Source organism: Dasypus novemcinctus, chromosome 4 (assembly GCF_030445035.2).
Source record: "Dasypus novemcinctus isolate mDasNov1 chromosome 4, mDasNov1.1.hap2, whole genome shotgun sequence".
In the NCBI taxonomy this organism is placed as follows: domain Eukaryota; kingdom Metazoa; phylum Chordata; class Mammalia; order Cingulata; family Dasypodidae; genus Dasypus; species Dasypus novemcinctus.
Genome location: NC_080676.1, coordinates 89949974 through 89974096, shown reverse-complemented (window position 1 = coordinate 89974096; position 24123 = coordinate 89949974). Strand labels below are relative to the sequence as shown.

The 24123-nt window shown below is 39.4% G+C and overlaps 1 protein-coding gene and 1 pseudogene across 2 annotated transcripts in view; both read left to right on the top strand.

Annotated features, from left to right (window-relative positions):
• The window catches only part of PLCXD2 (phosphatidylinositol specific phospholipase C X domain containing 2), a 65726-nt gene that overhangs the window by 5544 nt on the left and 36059 nt on the right, over nucleotides 1–24123 (top strand). The window contains exon 2 of one of the 2 annotated variants that reach the window (XM_058295872.1): nucleotides 17475–17550. The exons of the other annotated variant lie outside the window; for it this stretch is intronic. Within the exon in view, the coding sequence (XP_058151855.1) occupies nucleotides 17475–17550 (76 nt within the window). The remainder of the gene's footprint in view (nucleotides 1–17474; nucleotides 17551–24123) is intronic. 2 annotated transcript variants of the gene reach the window in all.
• LOC139438791 (eukaryotic translation initiation factor 5 pseudogene) lies at nucleotides 18963–21105 on the top strand (annotated as a pseudogene).

Below are 24123 nucleotides of genomic sequence, written 5' to 3'. Positions count from 1 at the left end.
AGGCAATTACCTTATTTTGTTAGTTTATCCATATATCCATATGCTTAGAACAGTCATGGCACAAAATAAGCAATATAAATTAGTGGTAGTAGTATATGTCTTTTTATTATCAGTCACAACATTTATTTGTTGGAAGCCTGCTCCAGGAATGGACAACAAAGAAGAGGAGTGAGATGTAGTCCTTACCCTCAGGTAATTTACATCTGGTTAAGGAGCTGACCAGCCAATTAAGCCTTAGTGGTCTGTGTCTGCTCAGAGCAGGGTAAATTGAATGGTCTTTCCCTTAAGTGGCTTTAGAGTTAAGGGAAGGCTACAGGGAAAATTCCCCAGAATTTGAGTGCCAGCAGTGTATTAAATGCAATATGGGGAAGTGGACTTGGCTCAGTGGTTAGGACGTCCGCCTACCACATGGGAGGTCTGCGGTTCAAACCCCGGGCCTCCTTGACCCGTGTGGAGCCGGCCCATGTGCAGTGCTGATGCGTGCAAGGAGTGCCCTGCCACGCAGGGGTGACCCCCCTGTAGGGGAGCCACACGCGCAAGGAGTGCGCCCCATAAGGAGAGCTGCCCAGCACGAAAGAAAGTGCAGCCTACCCAGGAATGGTGCCACACACACAGAGAGCTGACACAACAAGATGACACAGCAAAAAGAAACACAGATTCCTGGAGCCTCTGATAAGGATAGAAGCAGTCACAGAAGAACACACAGCAAATGGACACAGAGAACAGACAACTGGGGGGAGGGGAAGAGTAGAGAAATAAAAAATAAATCTTAAAAAATAAAATAAATGCAATACGAGGATGTCTAATCAAGAAAGGAGCCAGAAAGTCTTCCTTATCTACTTACTCTGCCCTGTCCACCCATCCTACGTTCAGCTGTCATACTTTGTCATCTCTAGACATCCACTGCCTTTGGGAATAATTCAGCTGTCTGTGACAGGACCAGTTTGTTAACTCTACTTCGACTCTCCTCGTTTGTCCAGCACTTGCCCTCCTAATCCAGGCATTTTGTTCCAAGCACAGGAGTACAGATATTATAAAACACTTTATAATATCTTTATACATCCTTGTTAAATCCTTCCCCAGCCATCAGAATAGCTTCTTCATCACCCCATCCCAAACACCTGTATCACCCCCCCCATGCACACACAGTTAGCTATGACCTTGGCCTCACCCTAAAGAGAGCCCAGATTTTAATGCCTGTTCTTGTTTTCCCTTAAATATCCTGTACAACATGCCCAATGACATTTCAGACCCTAGGAACATGGTGCTTTCAGTTACATGCTGGTTTCAGGCATGCTTCTGAATCTGAGGATTTGGTTTCTAACCCGTGATCCCACCTGAGCTCTACTAGGTTGTGACAGGCCGTTCCCATATCTCTCTCAGCCTCCAGAAGTCTTGGAGCATAGGCACTCTAAAGGAAACATTAGTGAAATGGTTTAGTCTTGTAACTTTGCCTTTGGGAAAGCACACACTATTTTTTCAAATATTGACATACCCTAATTAGAGCTTCAAACCAGGCCTGAGGAGGAGGAATTATTTATAGCTATTGTAATAGGTGGGTGTGTTTGCGTATGTGAAGAGAATTTGAACACACATCAAGAACCAAATTTAGATGGAGACAATTGTGACGAAATCTGTTTGAGTGTTTACCCGTGGGGTTACAGAGGACTCCTTCCATTTCCTTACTCAGGTTAAGCATCTCTGGGAATTTGGATTATATTGCTGAACACCCATGAGGATCAAACAGTACGTGGGAGGATCACATTAGTAGTTATCTAGGTGTCTGCGATATAAAATGGGTTGTGCCACAGAGGCCTGCATTGCTGTAAGATGATATCTAGCTTTGTGTCATCTGTGAAGCATAGGCAGTCTTTCTTGGGTTCATTGTCTATTAAGCAGCCAAAACTTTCTAAGAGAATAGCAGTGCTTTTTAAAATGTCCAATTATTCTGAAACTATGGCTGTAAAGTATCATATCTTCTCAGAGAATATTCTATCAGTGCTGTTTCTTTCCTCTGTGCACACCTGGCAATATCAAAATAAAGGAGAAAAAAGGAAACATTTGCACCCAATAATGCAGAGGCCTTGGAATGCAGCAGCAATCTGCAGTAATGGTGGAAATGAAAAATCCCTATACTCTGTCAGAATGAAGTGAATATTTTATGAACATGTATGATTTGAAGGCTTATATACTGAAAGCAATATTCATAAAATGCAATTGAAATTAAATGAAAAAAATCCCCAAGTAGATAAAGAAGAAAACAGTGTTCCCACTCCCCCTCTCTGGGTTTAAGCTCAGGTTGCCATCTTGGCAGAAGGCGCCCATATGGATTCTCTTAAGAATAATTTGAGTATGTTGTGTTAATTTGGTTTAAAAAAAGTATTGATGCATGTTTGTCATTTTGCTTCTTTTATTTTTCACTTCCTATATAAATATAAACATTGTATTCATTTAAAGGAAAATCATTCAAAGAATATTTACTATGTTGGATGAGATGAATAGAGAAATGAGAAGGTATGGTCTTATAAGAGAGGAAGAAGCCCATGTTCAGACATTGTGGCAGGAGAATGCTTGGGGTACTATAACACTCAGAAAACCAACACCCAATTCCATTACTAGTAGGAAGAGGGAAGTTTGGTAGATTGAGCTTCCAAGTGGAGATGACTCGTTTTGAGTCCTAAAGAGCAAGTAGTAGATAGCCAGGTATTATAGGTAGAGGGAAGTATGTTAACAATGCAGAGGTAGGAGATTACAGTGACCTTGAAGAAATCCAAGGAGTTTGGTGTTATCAGAGCATATAATTCTCTTAAAGAAAGGAATGAAAATGAGGCTGGAAAGACAGACAGGAGTTACAGGCTAATGAGCCTTATGAGTCATGCCAAGATTGAGCTTTATCCTGAAGGCATAAAATAGCCATTCAAAGGTGTTCAGGAATGGGTGAAAGACCCTAAGATAACTGCATAAGGATGAAATAAAACAAAATGACCCATCAATTATTTGGTATACTGAGGGATAAGAGGAGAAACTCATTGTTTCTTTTACTCTACTTAACACATATGTTCTAATTATCTTCCATATGCCAGGCTGTCTTCCAGGTACTGGTCCTTCATTTATGATCAATACAGGCAATGGTCCCTGCCTTCAAAAATCTTGTAGTCTAATTGGGGAAATGGACATTTAGTCAAGCAATCATAACACAGCCTGCTATGTAGAATTATTGAAGAGGTATAAGTTACTGCTGGAAGAAGCAGATAGCAGGAGCATCTTAACAAGGCTTGGGAGTCTAGGGAGACCTCCAGGAGGAAGTCGTGGAAACTAGAATCTGAAGGATCCATAGGAATTAGCACCCAAGATAAGAGTGTTATCTCTTATCACTGAAGGGTAAGAGTGTTCCAGGAGAGGGAAAAACCTTGATGAAGACCTCGAAGAGATGCAGTGGCCCATCTAAGTAACTGGAGTAGTTCATTGTAGTTGTGCTATAGGTTGCAAGGAGGGAAATAGTAAGATACTGAAAGGTATAATAAGCCAGGATACTCATACATATGTCTATGACTTTAAAATGTCTGCCATTCATGGATCTGAGTACCTTTGAATCACTAAGTCCTAGGATTTAAATTTTTTATTTATTTAATTTTTTTTGAGCTACCAGGAGCCAGGGATTGAACCCAGGGCCTCATATGTGGGAAGCCAGTGCTCAGACACTGAGCCACATTGGCTTCCCTGAGTTGGCTTTATCGTTTGTTTTGCTTGTTGTTTATGTTTGTGTTTTTCAGGAGGCACCGGGAACTGAACCTGGGACCCAAAGCCAGGACCTCCCATGTGGGAGGTGAGTGCTCAACTGCTTGAGCCACATCCACTCCCCAAGTCATAGGGTTTAGAGGTGACTTGGAGAACATGTAGGACAGAGGTTCTTAACCAGGGGTCCATGAGCTTGAATTGAAATTTTAAAAAAAACATTATTCTTGTGAGGATGAGTTGGTGTGGGTGTGCTGTATTTATTAAGTAATACACAGCATAGTGTGGACTTAGAAAGAGTTCTGTGGTGAAAGAGTTCTGTTGGTTAGTCATTGTTTCTGGCTTATTTTTGCCCGCCCTCCCGCAACACACACACACACTTTTTTCCTTGAGATATTCCTCTTCATTAACCCAGATAACTCAAACTAGAAGGACAAATAGAGATAGATGGAGTTGGAGGTGAAAAGGGGCAAAGAGTTAACTCTACTTGTTTAAATGTGGATGGACCAAAGAGAAGTTTAGAAAATGATTAGGAGGCCTAGACTTACTAGCCTTGGGGAACTCTCTAAACATCTGTTTATACATTTATGCCTGTTAGCATTTATTCTATATGCATGTACTCATTACCTACTGTAGGCCAGAAACTTACTTATTATGAAGTTTAGATAAGTTAGACATGATCCCACCCTCAAAAACTCACAGTCAGAAGGCAGAGACAGATATGGAAATAATTACAACACAGTGTCCTAAGTTCATCGAGTATGAATAAAATGCTGTGGAAGCCCACAGTGGAAAGAACTATTAGATCTGCTTGGTGGAGTCAGGTGAACTCACAAAAGTATGATTTTTGAGCTGAGTAACACACAGTAATTAAAATGGAAAGTCAAGGGACAATGAAATTATTCCCAAGGACTATAAGGATTTTCTTTTCTTTTTCTCTCTCTTTTTTTTTAAACAAATCCTTTGCTACACTTGGTAGCCGTAAGGCCCACTTCTCATATTTAACTTGCAAATTAGTATATTAGCTCAGACCACAGAAATATCTTAACAATGCAAAATTATGATCTACTCATATTAAATTTGTTGAAATATTCATAGAGATTATAAAACTCTTAGAGGAAAGTGTAGGAAAATATTTGCAGGATCTTATATTAGGCAATGGCTTTTAGACTTTATACCAAAAGCACAGCAACAAAAGAAAAAAATAGATAAATGTGTCTTCATCAAAATTTTAAACTTTTATGTATCAAAGAACATTATCAAGAAAGTGAAAAGACAACCTACAGAATGGAAGAAAATATTTGGAAACCATACATATGGTAAGGGTTTAATAACCAGCAAATGTAGAACTCCTACAACTCAACAAAAAGGCAAACAACCCATTTAAAAAATGGGTAAAGGACTTAAATAGACATTGCTCCAAAGAAGATATACAATAGCCAATAAGCACATGAGAAGATCCTCAACATCATTAACCATTAGGGAAATGGAAATTAAAACCACAAGAGATACCATTTCATATCCACTGTAATATCTATTAGGTTGGTACAAAAGGAATTGCGGTTTCAGGCCGTGAATTTTAAATTATAACTAGGCTCAAACACATCTTTATTAATCAAAATAGGAACCATTAAAATCAACACATTTTGCCAATGAGAAATAAGTTTGTTTATTCCTGTCGCATAAAAATCCGTGCTCCGGGAGTTGATGAACTTGTGGAAAGCATTTTCTGCATCCTCCTGGTTGTGGAAGCGTTTTCCCTGCAATAAATTGTCGAGATGCTTGAAGAAGTGGAAGTCAGTTGGCAAGAGGTCAGGGGAATATGGCGGATGAGACAAAACTTCATAGCCCAATTTGTTCAACTTTTGAAGCATTGGTTGTGCGATGTGTTCGGATGTTGTCGTAAAGAATTGGGCCCTTTCTGTTGACCAATGCCAGCTGCAGGCATTGCAATTTTCTGTGCATCTCATCGATTTGCTGAGCATACTTCTCAGATATAATGGCTTTGCCGGAACTCAGAAAGCTGAAGTGGATCACACCAGCAGCAGACCACCAAACAATGACCATGACCTTTTTCTGGTACAAGTTTGTCTTTGGGAAGCGCTTTGGAGCTTCTTCTCTGTCCAACCACTGAGCTGGTCATCGCCAGTTGTCATATAAAATCCACTTTTCACCGCTCGTCACAATCTGATCGAGAAATGGTTAGTTGTTTTGCATAGAATACAACAAGACAACACTTCAAAACGAAGATTTTTAAATATTCGTTTAGCTTATGAGGCACTCACTTATCAAGCTTTTTCACCTTTCCAATTTGTTTCAAATGCCAAATAACAATAGAATAGTTGATGTTGAGTTCTTTGGCAACTTCCTATGTAGCTGTAAGAGGATCGACTTCAATGATTGCTCTCAATAATTGTCGCTGTCAACTTCCGATGACCAGCCACTACACTCCTCATATTCAAGGCTCTTATCTCTTTTGCAAAGCTTCCTGAACCACAACTGCAGTGTACATTCATTAGCAGTTCCTGGCCAAATGTGGTGTTGATGTTGTGAGTTGTCTCCACTACTTTACGACCCATTTTGAACTCAAATAAGATAATCGCTCAAATTGGCTTTTTGTCTAACATCATTTCCATACTTTAAAATAAATATAAAATAAACAGCAAGTAATAAGTCATTAGCAAAAAACATAAAGCTAGAAATGCACATTAAAATGATGTAAAACATAACCACATTTATTTAAGAATGTATGCCAATATCAAACCGCAAATTTCAACAATGTAAAACCGCAATTACTTTTGCACCACCCTGATACTATTATAAAACAAAGTAAGTATTGGAGAGGATGTGGAGAAATTGGAATGCTTGCTTGCTCATTAATTGTTGGTGAGAATGTAAAATGGCGCAGCTGCTGTGGAAAACAGTTTGGCAGTTCTACAGAAAGTTAAGATTAGAATTACCATTGACTCAGCAATCCCACTTCTAGGTATATACCCAAAAGAATTGAAAACAGGGACTTGAACAGATACTTGCACACCGATATTCATAGTGGTATTATTCACAATTGCCAAAAGGTGGAAACAACCCATCAATGAAAGAATGAAAAAACAAAATGTGGTTTATACATGCGATAGAATGTTGCCTAGCACAAAAGAAACAAATTTTTGATATATCCTTATTTTCAATATTGTTATTATTATCAGCAATCCTTTCTTATTACTAGGTGATTAATATGCACCTACCATCATACTAGATACTGTAGGAAATTTTAAAAGATGAACAAGATGTAGCTTGGAATCTTGTAGGGGAACTATGATGGTTCAAATAAGGCCAATACAAAGCTAAGTGAGATGAGTGCCTAGTGAAGAAACAAGTGGATTGCTCTATGGGCTTAGAAAAGGGAGAGGCTACTTCCAGATAGCGTTTAAAGAGCAGCTTCACTGAGGGGGCACCGTTGAGCTGGACTGTGGGGAATGGGTAGGATCTAGACATGGGGAGGAAGGGCATTCCAGAGAGAGGGAGAGAATTGAGCAAAAGTAAAGATGAGAAAGCAAGGGCACCTCCAGGGAACAGGGGAGGAACTGCCAGTAACTGTATAAATTACAAGAAAAAGAAATGGAAAAGGAAAAGGACAGGAAAGCCTTGGGCCAGATTAAGAGAGGTTTTCAATGTGGCACAAAACACTTGATACTTTGTTTTACAGATTATAGGGAACCACTCTAAAAGAAAATGTGCTGTTCCTTTCCATGACTCCAGGCCTTTGAACTGACCTTTCCTTTACCTAACATCCTCTCTTTCTGTACCCCCCATCTCACTTGTCTAATTACAATTCACCTACAAGAAACAGCTCAAGCGCTACCTCTGTGCGCATCTCTGTATAGGAAGATGATATCCTATTGGTTCTGTTTATCTGTGTCCCTGCTATACACAACTGTGGATTCCTTCAGGTCAGGCACTGGTTTTTGTATCTCTATACTCAGTATCATTCACAGTGCCTGGTTCATAATAAGCACCTTATGGAAAAGAGATTGGGCTAGGGAAGGAGGCAGGGAATCTTGAAATACCTACAAAGAATTTAACCAGAAAGAGCAGGTAATTTTATTTAACCTAAGGAGAAACTAGGGCACACAGAAAATAATAGTGCCTCGGGAAAGACAAAATCTTATAACTTTATATTGTAAAGTCTTACCAGGGTGCCTTGTTTTAGTTTCCTTGACTGCTCAAGCAAATACCATGCGAAGGGATGGCTTAAACAATGGGAATTTATTAGCGAGAGGTAGCCCCAAAACAAGGCGTCCTCAAGACGATGCTTTCTCCCCCAAGACTGGTGTTCAGGACTGGCTGCTGACAATTCTTGATCCTTAGCTTGTCACATGGCAAGGTACATGGTGATGTCTCCTGGTCTCTCAATTCTTTTCCAAGTTCTACTGATGTTCAGCTTCTGGCTGCTTCCTCTGTGTCTTTCTCTCTCCGTGTCTGAGTTTCATCCTGCTTGTAAAGGAGTCCACTAATAGGATTAACAACATCCTGATTGATTTGGGCCACACCTTAACTAAGTAGACTCATTGAAAGGTCCTACTAAAAATGGGTTCACACTCATTTTAAAGAATGGATTGGGTTTAAGAACATGTTGTTCTGGGGTGTATACAGCTCCACATGCCTCAGGGCAGGAAAAAGAAGAGGAGGGAAAAGAGGATGAAGAGAAGGGGAAGGAGGAGGAGGATGAGAAGAAGAAAAGGAGGAAGAAGACCTTATGTAGTACTTACATAGCGCTACTAGGTAATCACTCTGTTAAAGTGATATAAACCTATTTAATCCTTCAGTAACCCCAGTGATGTAGATACTATTGTATCTCATTTTACAAATGAAGAAATTGAGGCACAGAGAGGGTAAGCAGATTGCAAAAGAAATCTTGATGACACTAGAATTTAAAATAGGGCTTGCCAGATTCACTTAAATGCCCCTGAATAAGAGATTTATAGAGCTGGAGATTGACCCAGTGTTGAGCTGTAAATTCAGTTCCTTTCATTGGTTGTTATAAAAGATAGTTTTCTTTTCATCTGTGGACATTTGTTTCCATGCCAGGACTCTAATGTGTGAGCACCCCATGAGGATGGTTGCTTTTGAAGGACTGCCTGCTGACCTGTTCCAGCTGAACAAGTCTCATTTTCTTTTTCTAGACCATACGTCTGGGAGGCATTTTATTGACTCAGAGCAAAGGCAGTTCAGTGGTGTAAGTAGACTGTGTGGTAATCACCAAGCAAGGCTCCTGCAGAGAAAAAATCTTTCTGCCTCTCTACAGAAAGACGAGCACGCTGCTTTTAGCAGGTGTGTAAGCTTGTCAGAACAGCAGTCTTCAGGGTAGAGGGTGTTTTGATTCACTTTCCCCACTGTGTATAATGTTCAAATTTCCTTCAACCAATCATTTACTGTAATTTAGACTGCTACTTACTGCAGTTTCCCTCCTCCTTTTTCCCTTTCCTCTGGTGGAGCCCTGGCTTACTCCTTCGTTTAGAGGGAAGAGAGACTTCTTGTCCTTAAGGGGAGCTGGCTGCATCTCGGTCATTCTTCACTTTGTCAAGTGAATCTTAAAATAATCCTGTCCTGTGAAAAATTTCAACCAACCTAGGTGACTGTGAAGGTGTTTTTTTTTTTTCCAAAGTGCCCACAATAAATTTTCATAAAAATGCCCCACGAGCCCTTGAAGTGAAGGGAAATGTCATATTAACACTCAAAAAGAAGTGACCTGCAGGCCAATGCTTTCAATCAGTGCAGTGCAGACCCAAAGCAAGTCAACAAGGTGTTCCTTGGGAAGGCTGGAAATTGAATCTGCCTGAGAAGAAAGAATTTCTCTAGCAATTGACAAAATTCTTAGATGAGCCCAAAATAAATAAATACCATCCCCAGGTCTGGGAATGATTTGCTTTTTGCAAAGATGATGAACTAAATCTATAAGCACATTAGAAATGGATATTATATATAATATATAATATTGTGTTATATAATATTATATATTATTTCTATATAATGATTGATAATCCTAGTTAACGTATATCATAATTTCCTTTAGTAACTTCTTAAGTTCAAATAATCCAATTCTTAAGATAGAAGAGGTTCTAAGGCTCATTTCACCCACTTTCCTAAATTTGCAAATGACAAAACTCAAGTTCAGTTTGAATTTGTAAGGCCAAGTTCATACAAGGAATCAGAGGAGAACCAACCTTAAGTTCCAAAGGCCCTGAGCTGTGAAAGAACAAAGAAAAGGTTTCCCTCAACTGAGAGAAGGTTAGAGTGCCCTCGTGTGTTCCCATTTAGGAATTCTTTAGGTCTTCCCAAGATTTAGTATGAGTTTAATCTTGCCATCAATTTTCCTGCGTTGGGGTGAGGGCCAGGCTTCTAGCTCTTAGGACAGAATCCATGATCACTGTGTTGGAAGTGAATGCACAACGCATTTGACTTGTTTAATCGGTAAGAAGATGGAAACATTGATAGCATCCATAGTGCAGCTTTGTGTGGGCTTGGGTCTGACATTTCTGTTCCAGGCCAGCCATTGCAACCTTGAACCAGTGTCTGAGCCTCAGTTTCCTCACCTATAAAATGCAGTAATCAGTACCCTGCAGGATTGTGGCAAAAATCAAATGGGACCATGTAAGTAAAGTGCCCAGCCTGGCATTTGGAACTTAATAAGCATTCAATAGGTTGAAGTTGTTATTCTCAGACAAGAGCCCCCACCAGGGATCACCAGATGATTAATGATGAAGTTGCTGAGGTGCCAATATAGGAGAAGTAAATAGAATGTCTTTGGGATGCTTTCAGCTCTTGGATAAGAAGGTTTCCATGAGCCCCAGTGGGTAGGGGTGGGTGAAGAGGGAAAGAGGTAATTTTTAAAGGAATATGTACTGAATATGGGATTCCTCCAAAATAACGTTTTCTTTATTTTGAAAGGAGCTAGGCCAAATGGCTTTCCCACAGACTGAATGTATTTCAGAGGTAACTATAAAATAAAATATTTGAAATTCTATTTATAACATTGATCTATTTTTTTTTAACTTTTTATTTTGAAATAATTTCAAACTCATGGGACAGATGCAAAAATAATACAGTCCCATACAGAGAATTCTAACATATCCTCCACCCCTTCAGATACCCAGGTCTACCAGTTTTAACATTTTGCCACCTTTGTCATATCATTCTGTCTAGCTGCCTGTATGTCCGTCTATCGACATCTCTGTCATTGTCTGAACATTTGAGGCTCTTTTGTATGTGACTTGTTGCTTCTCTTTTACAACTTTCAGAATTCCCTATATCTTTGCCATTTGACTGTTTGATTATAACATGGCATGGTGTTTCAGTTTCATAGCTGCTAAAACAAATACCATACAATGGGATGGCTTAAACAATGGGAATTTAGTGGCTCACAGTTCTGAGTCTAGGATAAATCCGAAACTGAGGTATCAACAAAGCGATGCTTTCTCCCCTTTCTGGGGCTGGCTGCCAACAATCCTTGGGCTTCCTTGGCTTTCCCACCACACGGCAATGTATATGGTGGTGTCTTCTTTCTCTTCTGATTCTGTTGTTTTCTGATTTCTGGCTGCTTCTGTGCCTTTTTTTCTACAGCCTTCTCTATAAGACCTCCAGTAATAGAATTAAGACTTACCCTAGTCACTTAGGACACATCTTTACTGAAGTAACCCCATCAAAAGTTCTTATTTACAATGGATCTGCACCCACAGGAATGGATTAAGATGAAAAAATGCTTTTCTGGGGTGCCAAAACTCTAAGCCACCAAACACGGCATGAGTCTATTTGAGTTTATCTTGTCTAGAGTTAGTTTAGCATCTTGGATGTGTATATTCATGTTTTCCATTAAATTTGGAGAGTTTTCACCATTTATTTGGACTTTTTGTTGCTGTTTTAAGATTTATTTTATTTATTTCTCCCTACCCTCTCATTGTTTGCACTTGCTGTGTCTGTTCATCTTCTGTGTTTCTTTGGAAGGCACCAGGAACTGAACTCGGGACCTCTGATTGGGAGGGAGGCACCTAATCAATTGAGCCACCTTTGTTCCCTGCTTTGCTGTGTCTTTCATTGTGCTTTTCCTCCTGTAACTCTTGTTGTGCCATCGTGTTGTATCACATTGCTGCACCTGTCCATCATGTAAACTTACCGTCTTGCTCGTCTTCTTTAGGAGGCACTGGGAACCTCTGCTCCCTGCTTTGCTCTGTCACTTATTATGTTTTCTTCTTGTGTCTCTTGTTGCGTCATTTTGTTTTGTCAGCTTGTCATGGCTGCCTATCATACTAGCTTGCTGTCTTCTTTAGGAGGTACTGGGAACTGAACCATGAACCTTTGTGTGGTAGGCAGGAGCTCAATCACTTGAGCCACATGTGCTTCTCTTCGCCATTTATTTGAATATTTTCTCTTCTCCTCTTTCTCTGTCCCACAATGTATACATTGATATGCTTGACGGCATCCTACAGGTTTCCCAGGCTCTGTTCATTTTTCTTCATTCTTTCCTTCTTCTGCTGCTCAGACTGGATAATTTCAATGTCTTTTCTTCAAATTCACTGATTCTTCCTCTGCCAGCTCCAATCTGCTGTTGAACCCCTCTAGGGAATGTTTAATATTTATTACTGTGACCTTCAGCTCTCTTTGGTTCCTTTTCATAATTTCCATCTCTCTATTGATATTCTCTTTGTGTTCCTCTATTACTTTCCTGATTTCCTTGTCTTTCTTCATATTTTCCTTTAGTTCTTTGAGTATCTTTAGGGCCTTGTTTTTTTAAGTCTCTGTCTGGAATATCCCGGGTCTGATCCTCCTCACTGATGGTTTCTAATGCTTTAATCTTCTTTGCCTGAGCCATCACTTCCCTTGCTCTGTATGTTTTGTTGAAGCCTACATTTTGATATGTTAATGTACTGTCACTGAAATTTACATTCTGAGGCCTCTGTTCCTTAAGCTTGTTTTCAGCTAGTGTTATCACACAGCTAACCAAAAAAAAAGAAAAAGCTTTTCCTAGTCTTCCTAGATTGACCTGTATGAATGCTGTCCTTAAGAACTGACCCATACAAAGAGTCTAGCTCCAGGCCAAAACACGGGACCTCCCTGGTCCTTTCTGTGCAAGCTTCTTTTCCCTGAACATGTCCATGCGACCCTAGGAAATTTGCCATTTATGTAGTACTTATGTCCGCTCTTCCTGAGGAAGTTTCCTCACAGTGCCTGGCCCTACACTGTATATCCTACAGCAGCAATCCTTCCCCAGGCAAACACTTGACTGCTTTCCCACAGCGTTCTGTAGGATATTACTCTGTGATCAGCTTTCTACATGCAAAGCAATTTCTGGCCAGATACTATCTGTCTGCCACACATGCTCCCAGTTGTGTGCACAAGGGTTACTTTGCTCCCTCTGGAACAGGGACCAGGGATCTGCTCTGGGAGTGTGGGAGGCCAGCTCCATGTCAAGCTGGTGAGGGTCAGGAAAGGACCAGCCAGGGCAATAAGAGATCCTGCTGCTTTGAAGTAGCCTTTTTCTTGTTTAGGCATTTGCCCTTCTGCTGCAGTCCTTTAACTGTTCCCTGGAGCCTTGAGTAAGATGTTTCTCTCAGGTCTTCATACTGGTTGTTCAAAGCTTCTGTGGTGGGATTGAGCCCTGAAGCTCCTCACTCAGCCATCTTGATAGGGCAGGGTCTGATCCAGTTCTTTTGGAAGTCTTTATTAATTGAGAGGCTAACCATATTAAAATCAATAAAGGGAAGTGGATGTGGCTCAATCGATTGGGCTCCCGTCTACCATATGGGAGGCCCTGGGTTCGCGTCCTGGGGCCTCCTTGTGAAGGCAAGCTGGCCCATGCCCACGGAAAGCTGATGGCTCATGCCCACTGAGAGCTCATGGCCCGCACCTGCAGAGCTGGCACAGCAAGATGACACAACAAAGGGAGACAGGCAGACACAGAAGAACACGCAGCGAGTGGACTCAGAGAGCAGACAGCAAGGAATTGGCAAGAGGGCGGGGAATAAATTAAGAAAAAAGTCTTTAAAAAATAATCAATAAAGAACAGAGGTAAAAAAATAATAATAACTGAATAAATTTATCCTTTAATTTTAATTTTTTTTAGCTCTGTGTTTTGAAATGAGCTATCCCAGTTAGTGTTCAGCAGATTTGCAGTATATCAAGTCTTGTTGACCAATGAACTTTTAAAGATTCGCTCTTCCCCGATAGTAATTCTGACAACATCCTTTTCATACATGCAGGAAGGAAATATCATTATGTACACTACAAGGAGACTTGACCTTTAAATGTCAGTGGAAGTGTAGTGTCTGGCAATTCTCTCTGTTTCTTCCACTAACTTATTGGAGAACTGAGGAAAACAAGCGCAATAGTGTGTAAATGAGGAGGGAACACATCACCTATGCCTCTGACAACCAGGGGAAGTAAAGGAAGAACTGGGCTGGCTTCTGTTATCTAAATCCTTCTTCTAGATACCGTAGTCCCTGGGAAGTTTACTTGGAAGAGTAGGTAAACTACTCAAATCAGAGTTTGGAAGTTTGTCCCTGGACCCCAAGGGCTTGCTCTCCCCCTTCTGGTGTTCAGTTACATTTAAATGAGTCAAATGGCACACATCAGGTGGAAGCATTTATTATTAATAGAAAGCTCATCACCAGATTCATCTGTGGTTGGGGAGAAATGGACTGGGAGACTGTTGCATTCTACTCCATTGCAGTGCTAGTCTAGGCAATGTGAATCTTCAGCTGGACTTTCTTTGGAGCAATAAATCTTAACTAAGGAGAAGACATTCTCTGCCTCATATTTAAAAGTCTCCTATTTATGTGGATTAATTGAACAATACATTTTCTGGCTGTTGTATTTACCTCAATAGTATTGTGAAACACTGTAGTCCCGGTGTTCATCTCATTTTCTCCTTTATGCTTTTGTTCTTTTAGACATCATACATTACCTTTCTTCTTCTCAAATGCCCCCATATCTGTAAATCTTGCTTATCAATGCTCTTATTGCTGGCCCTTGTAGTAAAGTTTTAATTCTAGCATGTCGAGAAAAAATATTTCATAAAGGGATTTTTCTAAAGTTCATTTCACTCAGAAAGAAGCCTCCTCTTGTACTTTTCTACCTTCTCCCCCCACTTGGCTGGCAGGGGCAGCCATCTCTGCCCAACTCCTCGCTAAGTCTGCCCCTGCTTAGAGATCCTGGTCCAGGTAGGGGGTGGGATGCAGTAAGGAGGGAAGGTTCAGCAGAGGAGAGCCCCAGAGGTGTGCCAACTGCATGATGGGGCCTGAAAACAGAGTTGGACTGAGACATGTGCTTGCTTCATGGCACCCTTTCTTCACACAGTTGCTTTAAAAATATTTATTCGTCATTTAATGAGAAAAATAGAAATGGAAATTATGCCACATCCTTGAAAACTCCCTGTTAGGTTTGTCTCCTCTCCCCAGCCTCTCTGTGAGACCCAGAGGCCCGTATGATCCCCCTCTTCCAACCCCCATCTGGTTGTCAGCCCTCCCAGCTTTCCTTCCTAGGGAAAACTCTTGACTCTCTCCTCTTTCCTAGGCAGAAAGTTAGATCTTTCCAAGATTCTGTCTCCAAACTTGCATACCGTCTTCCACTATTGAATATTACTTCAAGTCTATCAAAAGCCATTAAGGCAAGGATGAATACTTCATTTGTGCTTAACAAATAAAAAATACTGCAGTTGGCTTAGAGTGCAGTGGAGATTAAAAATGCCTTTTTTTTTTTTTTTTTTGCTCATCACATGCTCATATTCAAGATAAAGCATTTACTATGTGACTTGAAAGGAGCTCTTTTTCTTTTTTAAGAAAATATTTTGCCCTTTTTGTAAGGAGTCATTGGTAAAAAACCTACATCAACTGGCACCAAATTTACAATTTGTCCCAGCAATGCTTTAGCATCCCCTGTAGACTGGTAGCTGTTCTGCTGGTCTGCCCTTCAACATTGCTATATCCAGGAGCTGATTGCTCTGGGTCAGGAAGATGCTGGACAGGAAAGTGAGATGGTGATGGCCTCCACAAGAAGTTAGGGGCAAACAGGGAGGGGCTAGGAGTCCAGTTGGGCCATTGCTGTCTGAAGGGCTAGAGAAGTGTCTCTGCATCTTCCTTGCCATGGTCTCATTCTGAGAGTAGACCCTTGTTCTGAGGGAGTGGAAGCTTGGCCTTGCAATTAAACCCCATATGCATATTGAGACATATATTTTAGTGAAATTAAGTAGTACTCTCTCCAACCTTTAGAAAAATATCCAGCGTTTTTTATCAAATGATCTTGAGTGGTAATTTTTTGACTGCCTTAGTTTTGTTACATTTTAATTTTTATTTGAATTGCTTAAAAATCACAGGTCCATTAAGCGGCAAGTACTGGTAGTGAGATAATATGTTTGAGGGCCTAAATCTCAATTTTTTCACCCATTTTGCTGAAATATGTTAAAAGATTTCTTCATAGAAATGATATGAAGACACTCTTCTGGGGTCTATGTAAATCAAAGCATAAAATCCTTTTATTTTTTCATAAAAATTTAACACTTTAAAATGGCTTTAAAAGTCTGTACATGGGCTGACAATATCAGGAGCAGCTATTGTTTTAACAGGGCCTTATGATTTCTGATAATAATTCCACTTAGAAGTCTGTTCTCTCTTCTTTTCCTCCTTAGGAGATGGGAGCAAATTGCTCTCTGTCTTTGGATTAAACACTTATGTATTTTTTTCTCTCTCTTTATAAAGCATGATACTGTTCTCTCTTCAGCTGTTTGCGTAGGCTGTTTCCTGGCCTAGTAGAGCCTATTTTCTTTAACTCCTACCCAAAAACTTTCTCATAGATACCATACTGTGAATGGCCTGGCTTTATTTTTTATTTTTTTAAATGTACTATTTAATGGTTTTTATTATGTCATAGTGTTGTGCAACCATCACCCACCCACAATCAATTTTAGAACATTTTCATCACACCCTCCCCCTCAAAAACCCATACACAGTAGCATTCTTTTCCCATTACTGTACCCTCATTCCTCTCCTAGGCCACCACTAATTTACTCTCTGACTCTGTGGATTTGCCTATTCTGGATATTTCATATAAATGGAATCATACAATATGTTCTTTGTGACTGGCTCCTTCTACTTAGCATAAAGTTTTCAAGTTCATCCGTGTTGTAGCACCTATCAGTATTTCATTAGATTTGTTGCTGAATAAAATCCCATTGTATGGATATACCACATTTTATTTATCCATTCATCAGTTGATATACATTTAGGTTGTTTCCACCTTTTGGCTATGATGAATAATACTGCTATGAACATTCATATACAGGTTTTGTGTGTATGTATGTTTGTATTTTTCTTGGTATGTACCTAGGGGTAGAATTTCTGGTTCATATGGTAATATTTTGAGGAACTACCAAACTGTTTTCCAAGTGGCTCCTTCATTTTACATTCCTACCAGCATTATATAAGTGTTCTCATTTTTCTACAACCTTGTCAACAGTTGTGATTATCTGACTTTTTGATTATAGCCATCCTAGTAAGTATAATATGGTATCTCATTGTAGTTTAGATTTGCATTTCCCTAATGGCTAATGGTGTTGAATATCTTTTCACGTGCCATTTGTATACCTTTAGAGAAATGTCTATTGAGATCCTTTGCAGTTTTAAAATTGAGTTATCTTTTTATTATTGAGTTGTAATAGTTCTTTTTTGATTATTATTTATTTATTTATTTTTTAGGAGGTACCAGGGATTGAGCCCAGGACCTTGTACATGGGAAGCAGTTGCTCAATCACTGAGCTACACCCATTCTCCTGTAAGAGTTCTTTATATATTTTGGATACAAGTCTCCCTTATCTGATATATAATTTTGCAGTATTATCTCCCCTTCTTTGGTTTGTCTTTTCACTTTCTTGATGGTGTTGTGTGCAGCACAAACAGTTTTTGGTTTTTTTTAAATTTTTATTGTAGTAACATATATACACATAAAATTTGCCATTTTAATCACTTTCAAATATACAATTCAGTAGTTTCAATTACATTTACAATGTAATGTGCTACCATCACCACCATCCATTCCTCAAACTTTTTCATCATCCCAACCAGAAGTTCTGTATCCATTAAACAATACTCCCTATTCTCCCTTCCCTGACCCTATAATCTATTTCCTATTTATATGAATTTGCATATTTGCATATTCTAATTATTTCATATAAGTGTGATCATACAATATTTGTCCTTTTGTATCTGGCTTATTTTGATCAACATGACCTGGCTTTATTAAGACAAAGGCTTTGCTTTGCAGTGTTTGGAGTCTTCTATATTTAAGCACCTTTAATATTCTTTTATTTATTTATTTATTTATTTATTTATTTAGAATGGAGAAGAGTCTTTGCAGCTAAGATCATGTTAATTTACCTAAAATAATTTTGATTGGTATATTTATTTCAATTTAGAAAAAAAAATTTGACATTCAATAACAATTTATGCAGCATCAGTTCCAGTGGGTAAATGGGAAGACAGCTGCACTTGTTTTTTTGCAAACTACCTACATTGCTGTCACCTCATTTGGCTGGGAATTGGTTAATAGACTTGATAGAATATGTAAATTACAAACCTTATATACTAAAATTCAGACTGAGATAAAGAAGACAAGCCCTCATTGAATATTGTGACTATTTCTAATAGAAAACACATAAACATTCAGTATATGTTTTTTGGTTTTTTTTGGTGGGGGAGGGGGAGGGGATTGAACCCAGGACCTCGTCTGTGGGAAGCTGGCACTCAACCACTGAGCCACATCACCTTCCCTGAGTTGGTTTTTCTCATTGTTTTGCTTGTTGTTTTGCTTTTTGTTTTTTCAGGAGGCACTGGGAACCAAAGCCCAGACCTCCCATGTAGGAGGCACAGAGCTCAATCGCTAGAGCCACAGCGGCTCCCTCAATATATGTTTTAAGGCCAGGCTTACCATGAATTTGCATATTTGCATATTCTAATTATTTCATATACATGCAATCATACAATATTTGTCCTTTTGTATCTGACTTATTTTTTATCAACATGACCTGGCTTTATTAAGACAAAGGTTTTACAGTGTTTGGGTCTTCTATATTTAAGCACCTTTAATATTCTTTTATTTTTTTATTTATTTTGGATAGAGAAGAGTCTTTGCAGCTAAGATCATGTTAATTTACCTAAAATAATTTTAGTTTTAGGAGAAACCAGGAACCAACCCAGGACCTCCCGTGTGGAAGGGAGTTACCATCTTAGTTTTGACAGAAATAATATGCAAAAATTCTGATAAAAAGCTGGAGTTCATACAGGGATTAAATGACTTTCAAAAAATGAGTTCAACAGATAGGGTGAGAACATTCCAGAGCTTGCAGGCTCTGGGCACTGATGGTGTTGACCGTGGATGTCACTGGGACAGTCCCTCCCTGCTTCTCAGCAGTGGCTCTTGGCCCTTCTGCTCCTTCACTATGCCTCTGCCTTCTCCTCCACTGTTTCTTCTAATTCGGTTGACAACCTGCCTCACTTCATTCCAGTTCTGGGCAAACAACATTGGGTTTATGTCTTTATTTGACAAAAATGAGCTGTTGTGCAGTCATTGGTACCCATATTGGAAAATATAGCATACAAGCATGACACTTGCAGCCTCGATGGCAAAAATGTTTTCATGTCAGAGACTGAGAAGTCATTTGTGTCATCCCTTCTTCTCCAGACAGAAGACACAAAAAGTTGGAATCAAAGATCTCTTCATCTTATTGATAAAGCCACTAATAAGCCAAAATGTCTGTCAACATCAACTGCAGCATGTCAGGCCAGTTCTATAACTACAAGATGCCCTGTCTGATTGCCAAGGTTGAGGGCAAAGAAAATGGAATCAAGACAGATAGAGTCAACATAGCTGGTGTTGTAAAGGCACTTAATCAGCCTGCAATGTATCCCACCAAATATTTTGTTGCAAGCTGGGAGCACAGACCCAGTTTGATGTTAAGAATGACCATTACATGTGGCTCAAGCAATTGAGCTCCTGCCTACCACATGGCAGGTCCCAAGTTCAGTTCCCGGTGCTTCCTAAAGAAGATGAGCAAAGCAGCGAGCTGACACAAGGGGCTGGCACAGTGAGCTTACACAACAAGAGACACAAGGAGGAAATCGTAGAGAGAGACCTGGCAAAACAGGGAGTAGAAGTCGAAAAAAAAAAAAGGAAGAGAAACAAACAACGAACAGATACAGCAATTACAAACAACAAGGGGGTGGGAGAAATAAATAAAATAAATGAAAAAAAAAAAACAGAATGACCATTACCTTGTCAATGCATCTATGAGGCAAATAGCTGCAGGACATGTTGGATGGATTCAGTAAAAAATTGTTCTCTGTCCTGAGTGTGAGAATTCTGAAAAAAGTCTGCATGTCAACCCAAGGAAGCAAACAATAGGTAATTCTTACAAAGCCTGTGGCTATTGAGGCATACTTGACACACATTTTAAACTCTTCACGTTCGTTCTCAAAAACCCACCTGAGAATAGTGACACTGGTGAAAAAAAGAAAAAGGAAAGAAAAATAGAAAGGGCAAAGACAAGGAAAATGGCTCCATATCCAGCAGCGAGACACCACCACTTCTACCACCAAATGAAATCAGTCCTCCCCCAGATTCTGTAGAGGAAGAGGAAGAGGGTGATTGGGGGAAGATACAACTGAGAAGGCTTAAAGGTGCAGAATAGATTAAATCAGTGGCCATGCAAAAGTTTTGATGCTCATGATAATTTGGAAAGGACTTTTGAAAGAGCAGGTCAACATCCTGTTTGATTTTGTTAGGAAAAAGAAAGAAGAGGGTATTATTGATCTATCTGACAAAGAAATTGTTGCTGAAGCAGGACTGATTGTAAAAGCCATGGGCCTTCTTGCTTAGACTGAAGTTCTTTTTAATGAGATTAGCGAACAAATTAAGAAATACAGGTGCCATTTCCTATGAATTTGTCATAACAATAACAAGGCTCAGTGATACTTTCTTCATGGTTTGGGGTGTGAAGTAGCCATGCATCAAGCTCAGCTTATCTCCAAGATTCCACATATCTTGAAGGAGATGTATGAAAGAAGAGGTCATCATCAGCTGGTCAGGAAAGGCCTCAAAGAAGTATGTCTCAAAAGAACTTGTCAAAGAAATTCATGTCAAAGTAGAACCATTTATAAAATGGTTGAAGGAAGGAAAGGAGGAGTTGTCTGGTGGTGAAGAGGATAATAAAGATGAGAACAATGAGGTGGTGGACTCAACGACTGCTAGTATACCTAAAGTTGAAACCGTGAAGTTGACAACAAGGAGGATGACATGATATTGATGCCATTTAAAATGATGGATACAACCTAGATTAACAGTGTCATGCTGCACATTTGTCTGCATTATCAGCCGGAAGTGCAACATGTATATGAAAAGCTAAAATGACTTAACATTATGCTATACTTTATACTAAAAATGTTTCACTGTGAGCGGTCTGTCATTTAGCCCAATAAGACATCTAGGGAGTCTATATACATCAATGGGCAAATGTAGTTTTCTTATTCATAGCATTTTTCTTTTTCAAAATCTAGCAATGGACATATGGATCACAATTATACAGTTATAAAAAAATGAAGATTTGTTTTTGATTATTCTTTAGAATTTTGGCTTTGGATGACTTAGGCTGAAATAATTGATTTCTTTTTATTCTGTTGCACCATCATTTAACCTGATAGGATTATTGGAGTCTATTAGATATGATTTATAGCAGTTTGATATGGTTATGAATTCCAAACATAGATACTGGATTATATTTGTAATCTGGTCTGTACCTGGGCATGATTAAGTTATCATTAGGGCTTTGATTGGGCCATGTCATTAGGGCATTGAGTCCCACCCGACCAAGGGGTGGGGACTCACAGATAAAAGACATGGCAAAGGACAGAGTTGGGGGTTTTTTGATGTTGAGGTTTGATCCTGAATCCTTGAGCTGGAGCCCCAGGAAGTAAGCTCACAAAGGAAAGAGACACCAGACCCAGGAAGAGTGGAAACCTGAGGTCCAGGAAGAAGCAAGCTCTGGGAAGAAAGGAACCTTGAACCCAGAGAGAAGCAGGACCCTGGGAGGGGGGAACCCAGGAAGCCTGAACCCTCACAGCCATCAGCAGCCATCTTGCTCCAACACGTGAAAATAGACTTTGGTGAGGGAAGTAACTTATGCTTTATGACCTGGTATCTGTAAGCTCCTACCCCAAATAAATACCATTTATACAAAACAACCAATTTCTGGTATTTTGCATCAGCACCCCTTTTACTGACTAATACAATATTAATAGATGCTGACTGAAACTGTAAAAAGGTCTTCAGCAGAATGTAAACCTAAACTTATTTGTAATTATTTATTCAGCCATTCAGAAATATAGTTCATTTTGAGTTTTCTCTCTAGTTCCTCAAATTGTAATGTATGTACACTACATATCTACATATGGTAATGTACATTCTAACCATGCCAGGGTGGGTTGATAATCAAATGAAAGCGCATTTGGAAATGGAAGTTATTTTACTAAGAAGTAAAAATAAGCTGAATATCCTAATAATTTTAAGAGCAAAGTTTTGAAACTTGAATATTTTTGTTTTGTTTTGCTTTTCATTTTGTGTACTCTTGCTCCAAATTATAGTCTTGAAAGTCATGTGCATTGCATGTTGGAAGAGCCAGGGAAATTATTACACTAACGAAAAAGCATTTTAGGGAAGTGGATTTGGCTCAACTGATAGAGCATCTGCCTACCATATGGAAGGTCCAGGGTTCAAACCCAGGGCCTCGTGACCCATGTGGTGAACTGGCCCATGAGCAGTGCTGATGCACACAAGGAGTGCCATGCCACACAGTGGTGCCCCCCACATACAGGAATCCCATGTGCAAGGAGTGCACCCCGAAAGCAGAGCCGCCCCACGTGAAAGAAGCACAGCCTGCCCAGCAGCGGCACCACACATATGGGGAGCTGATGCAGCAAGATGATGTAATAAAAAAAAAAAGACACAGATTCCTGGTGCCACTGACAAGAATACAAGTGGACACAGAAGAACACACAGTGAATTAGTATAATACCAACTTTGCTTTTGCTACAAAAACATTGTAAAGTTGTTAACCATAGTCTATAAATTACATTAATTATAATTCTCCCATACATCACCACATTCTTAACACCCCGTAGAAATTCCTGTATTTATATTATTAACCACAATCTTCATCTATTTCCAAAATTGATGTTATACATTCCAAATATTATCCTCTAGCTGTCTTCCAACTAGCATTAATCTTCCTAGACTATATGTTTCAGCCAAAATCACATCCATAACTAAAGTGTTTGTTACATTCATGATAATGTCTAACCATTACCACATATTTACATTTTACCTTATTAAACATTCTATATACATCCAGCATCTTCTTCCCCTTTTCATCCCACATTACATATCCCATCAAACCTACACATCATAATCCAACTCCATAAGTCTACCCATTGTATTTAGTTCACATCTGTGAACATAAAATATTCATCCTTTTGTGTCTGCTTATTTCATTAAACACAATATCCTCAAGATTCCTCCATGTTGTCATGTGCTTCCTCAACTGATTCTTCTTACAGCTGAATAATAATATTCCATTGTATGAATATAACACATCTTGTTTATCCATTCGTCAGTTGACAGACACTTAGGTTGAGTCCATCTTTTAGCAATTGTGAATAAGGCCACTGTAAACATCAATGTGGAAATATCTGTTCACATCCTTGCTTTCAGGCCTTCTGAATATATTCCTAGTAGCAGGATTGCTGGATCATATGGCTGTCCTATATTTAGGTTCCCGAGGAACCACTAGATCATCTTCCACAGAGTTTGCACCATTTTCTACTCCCACCAACACTGAAAGCCATGTTCCTATTTCTCGACATCCTCTCCAGCACTTGAAGTTTTCTCTTCTTTTAAGAATGCCCATTCTGTATAGTATATGATGATATCTCATTTTAGATTTGATCTGCATTTCTCAAATCACCAGCTGCTCTTTGAGACAATCTCATGAGACTAGAGTGGGGGCTGAACCCTGGAGGGAATGTGAGTTGTCATACCATTAAGTTTTTGCAAATACACATCTCACCTAGGTTTCAAATTCTGGCTGCAATAACAGTTTGCTTTCCTTAACTAAAATTCTATAGGAGACACTGGTGACCTAACCTAAATTGTACTCAAAATACCCAGGGTCAAGCTAAAAAAGGTTCTGTTATAGAGCTTTTCTTTTAGTCTGAAGGGGGAAAAAATGCCTAGGACTCCTAAACACTAGAGAGGAAATATTGGCTTCAACCAATGTTCGTTCAGTCTGGTTCCAAACTT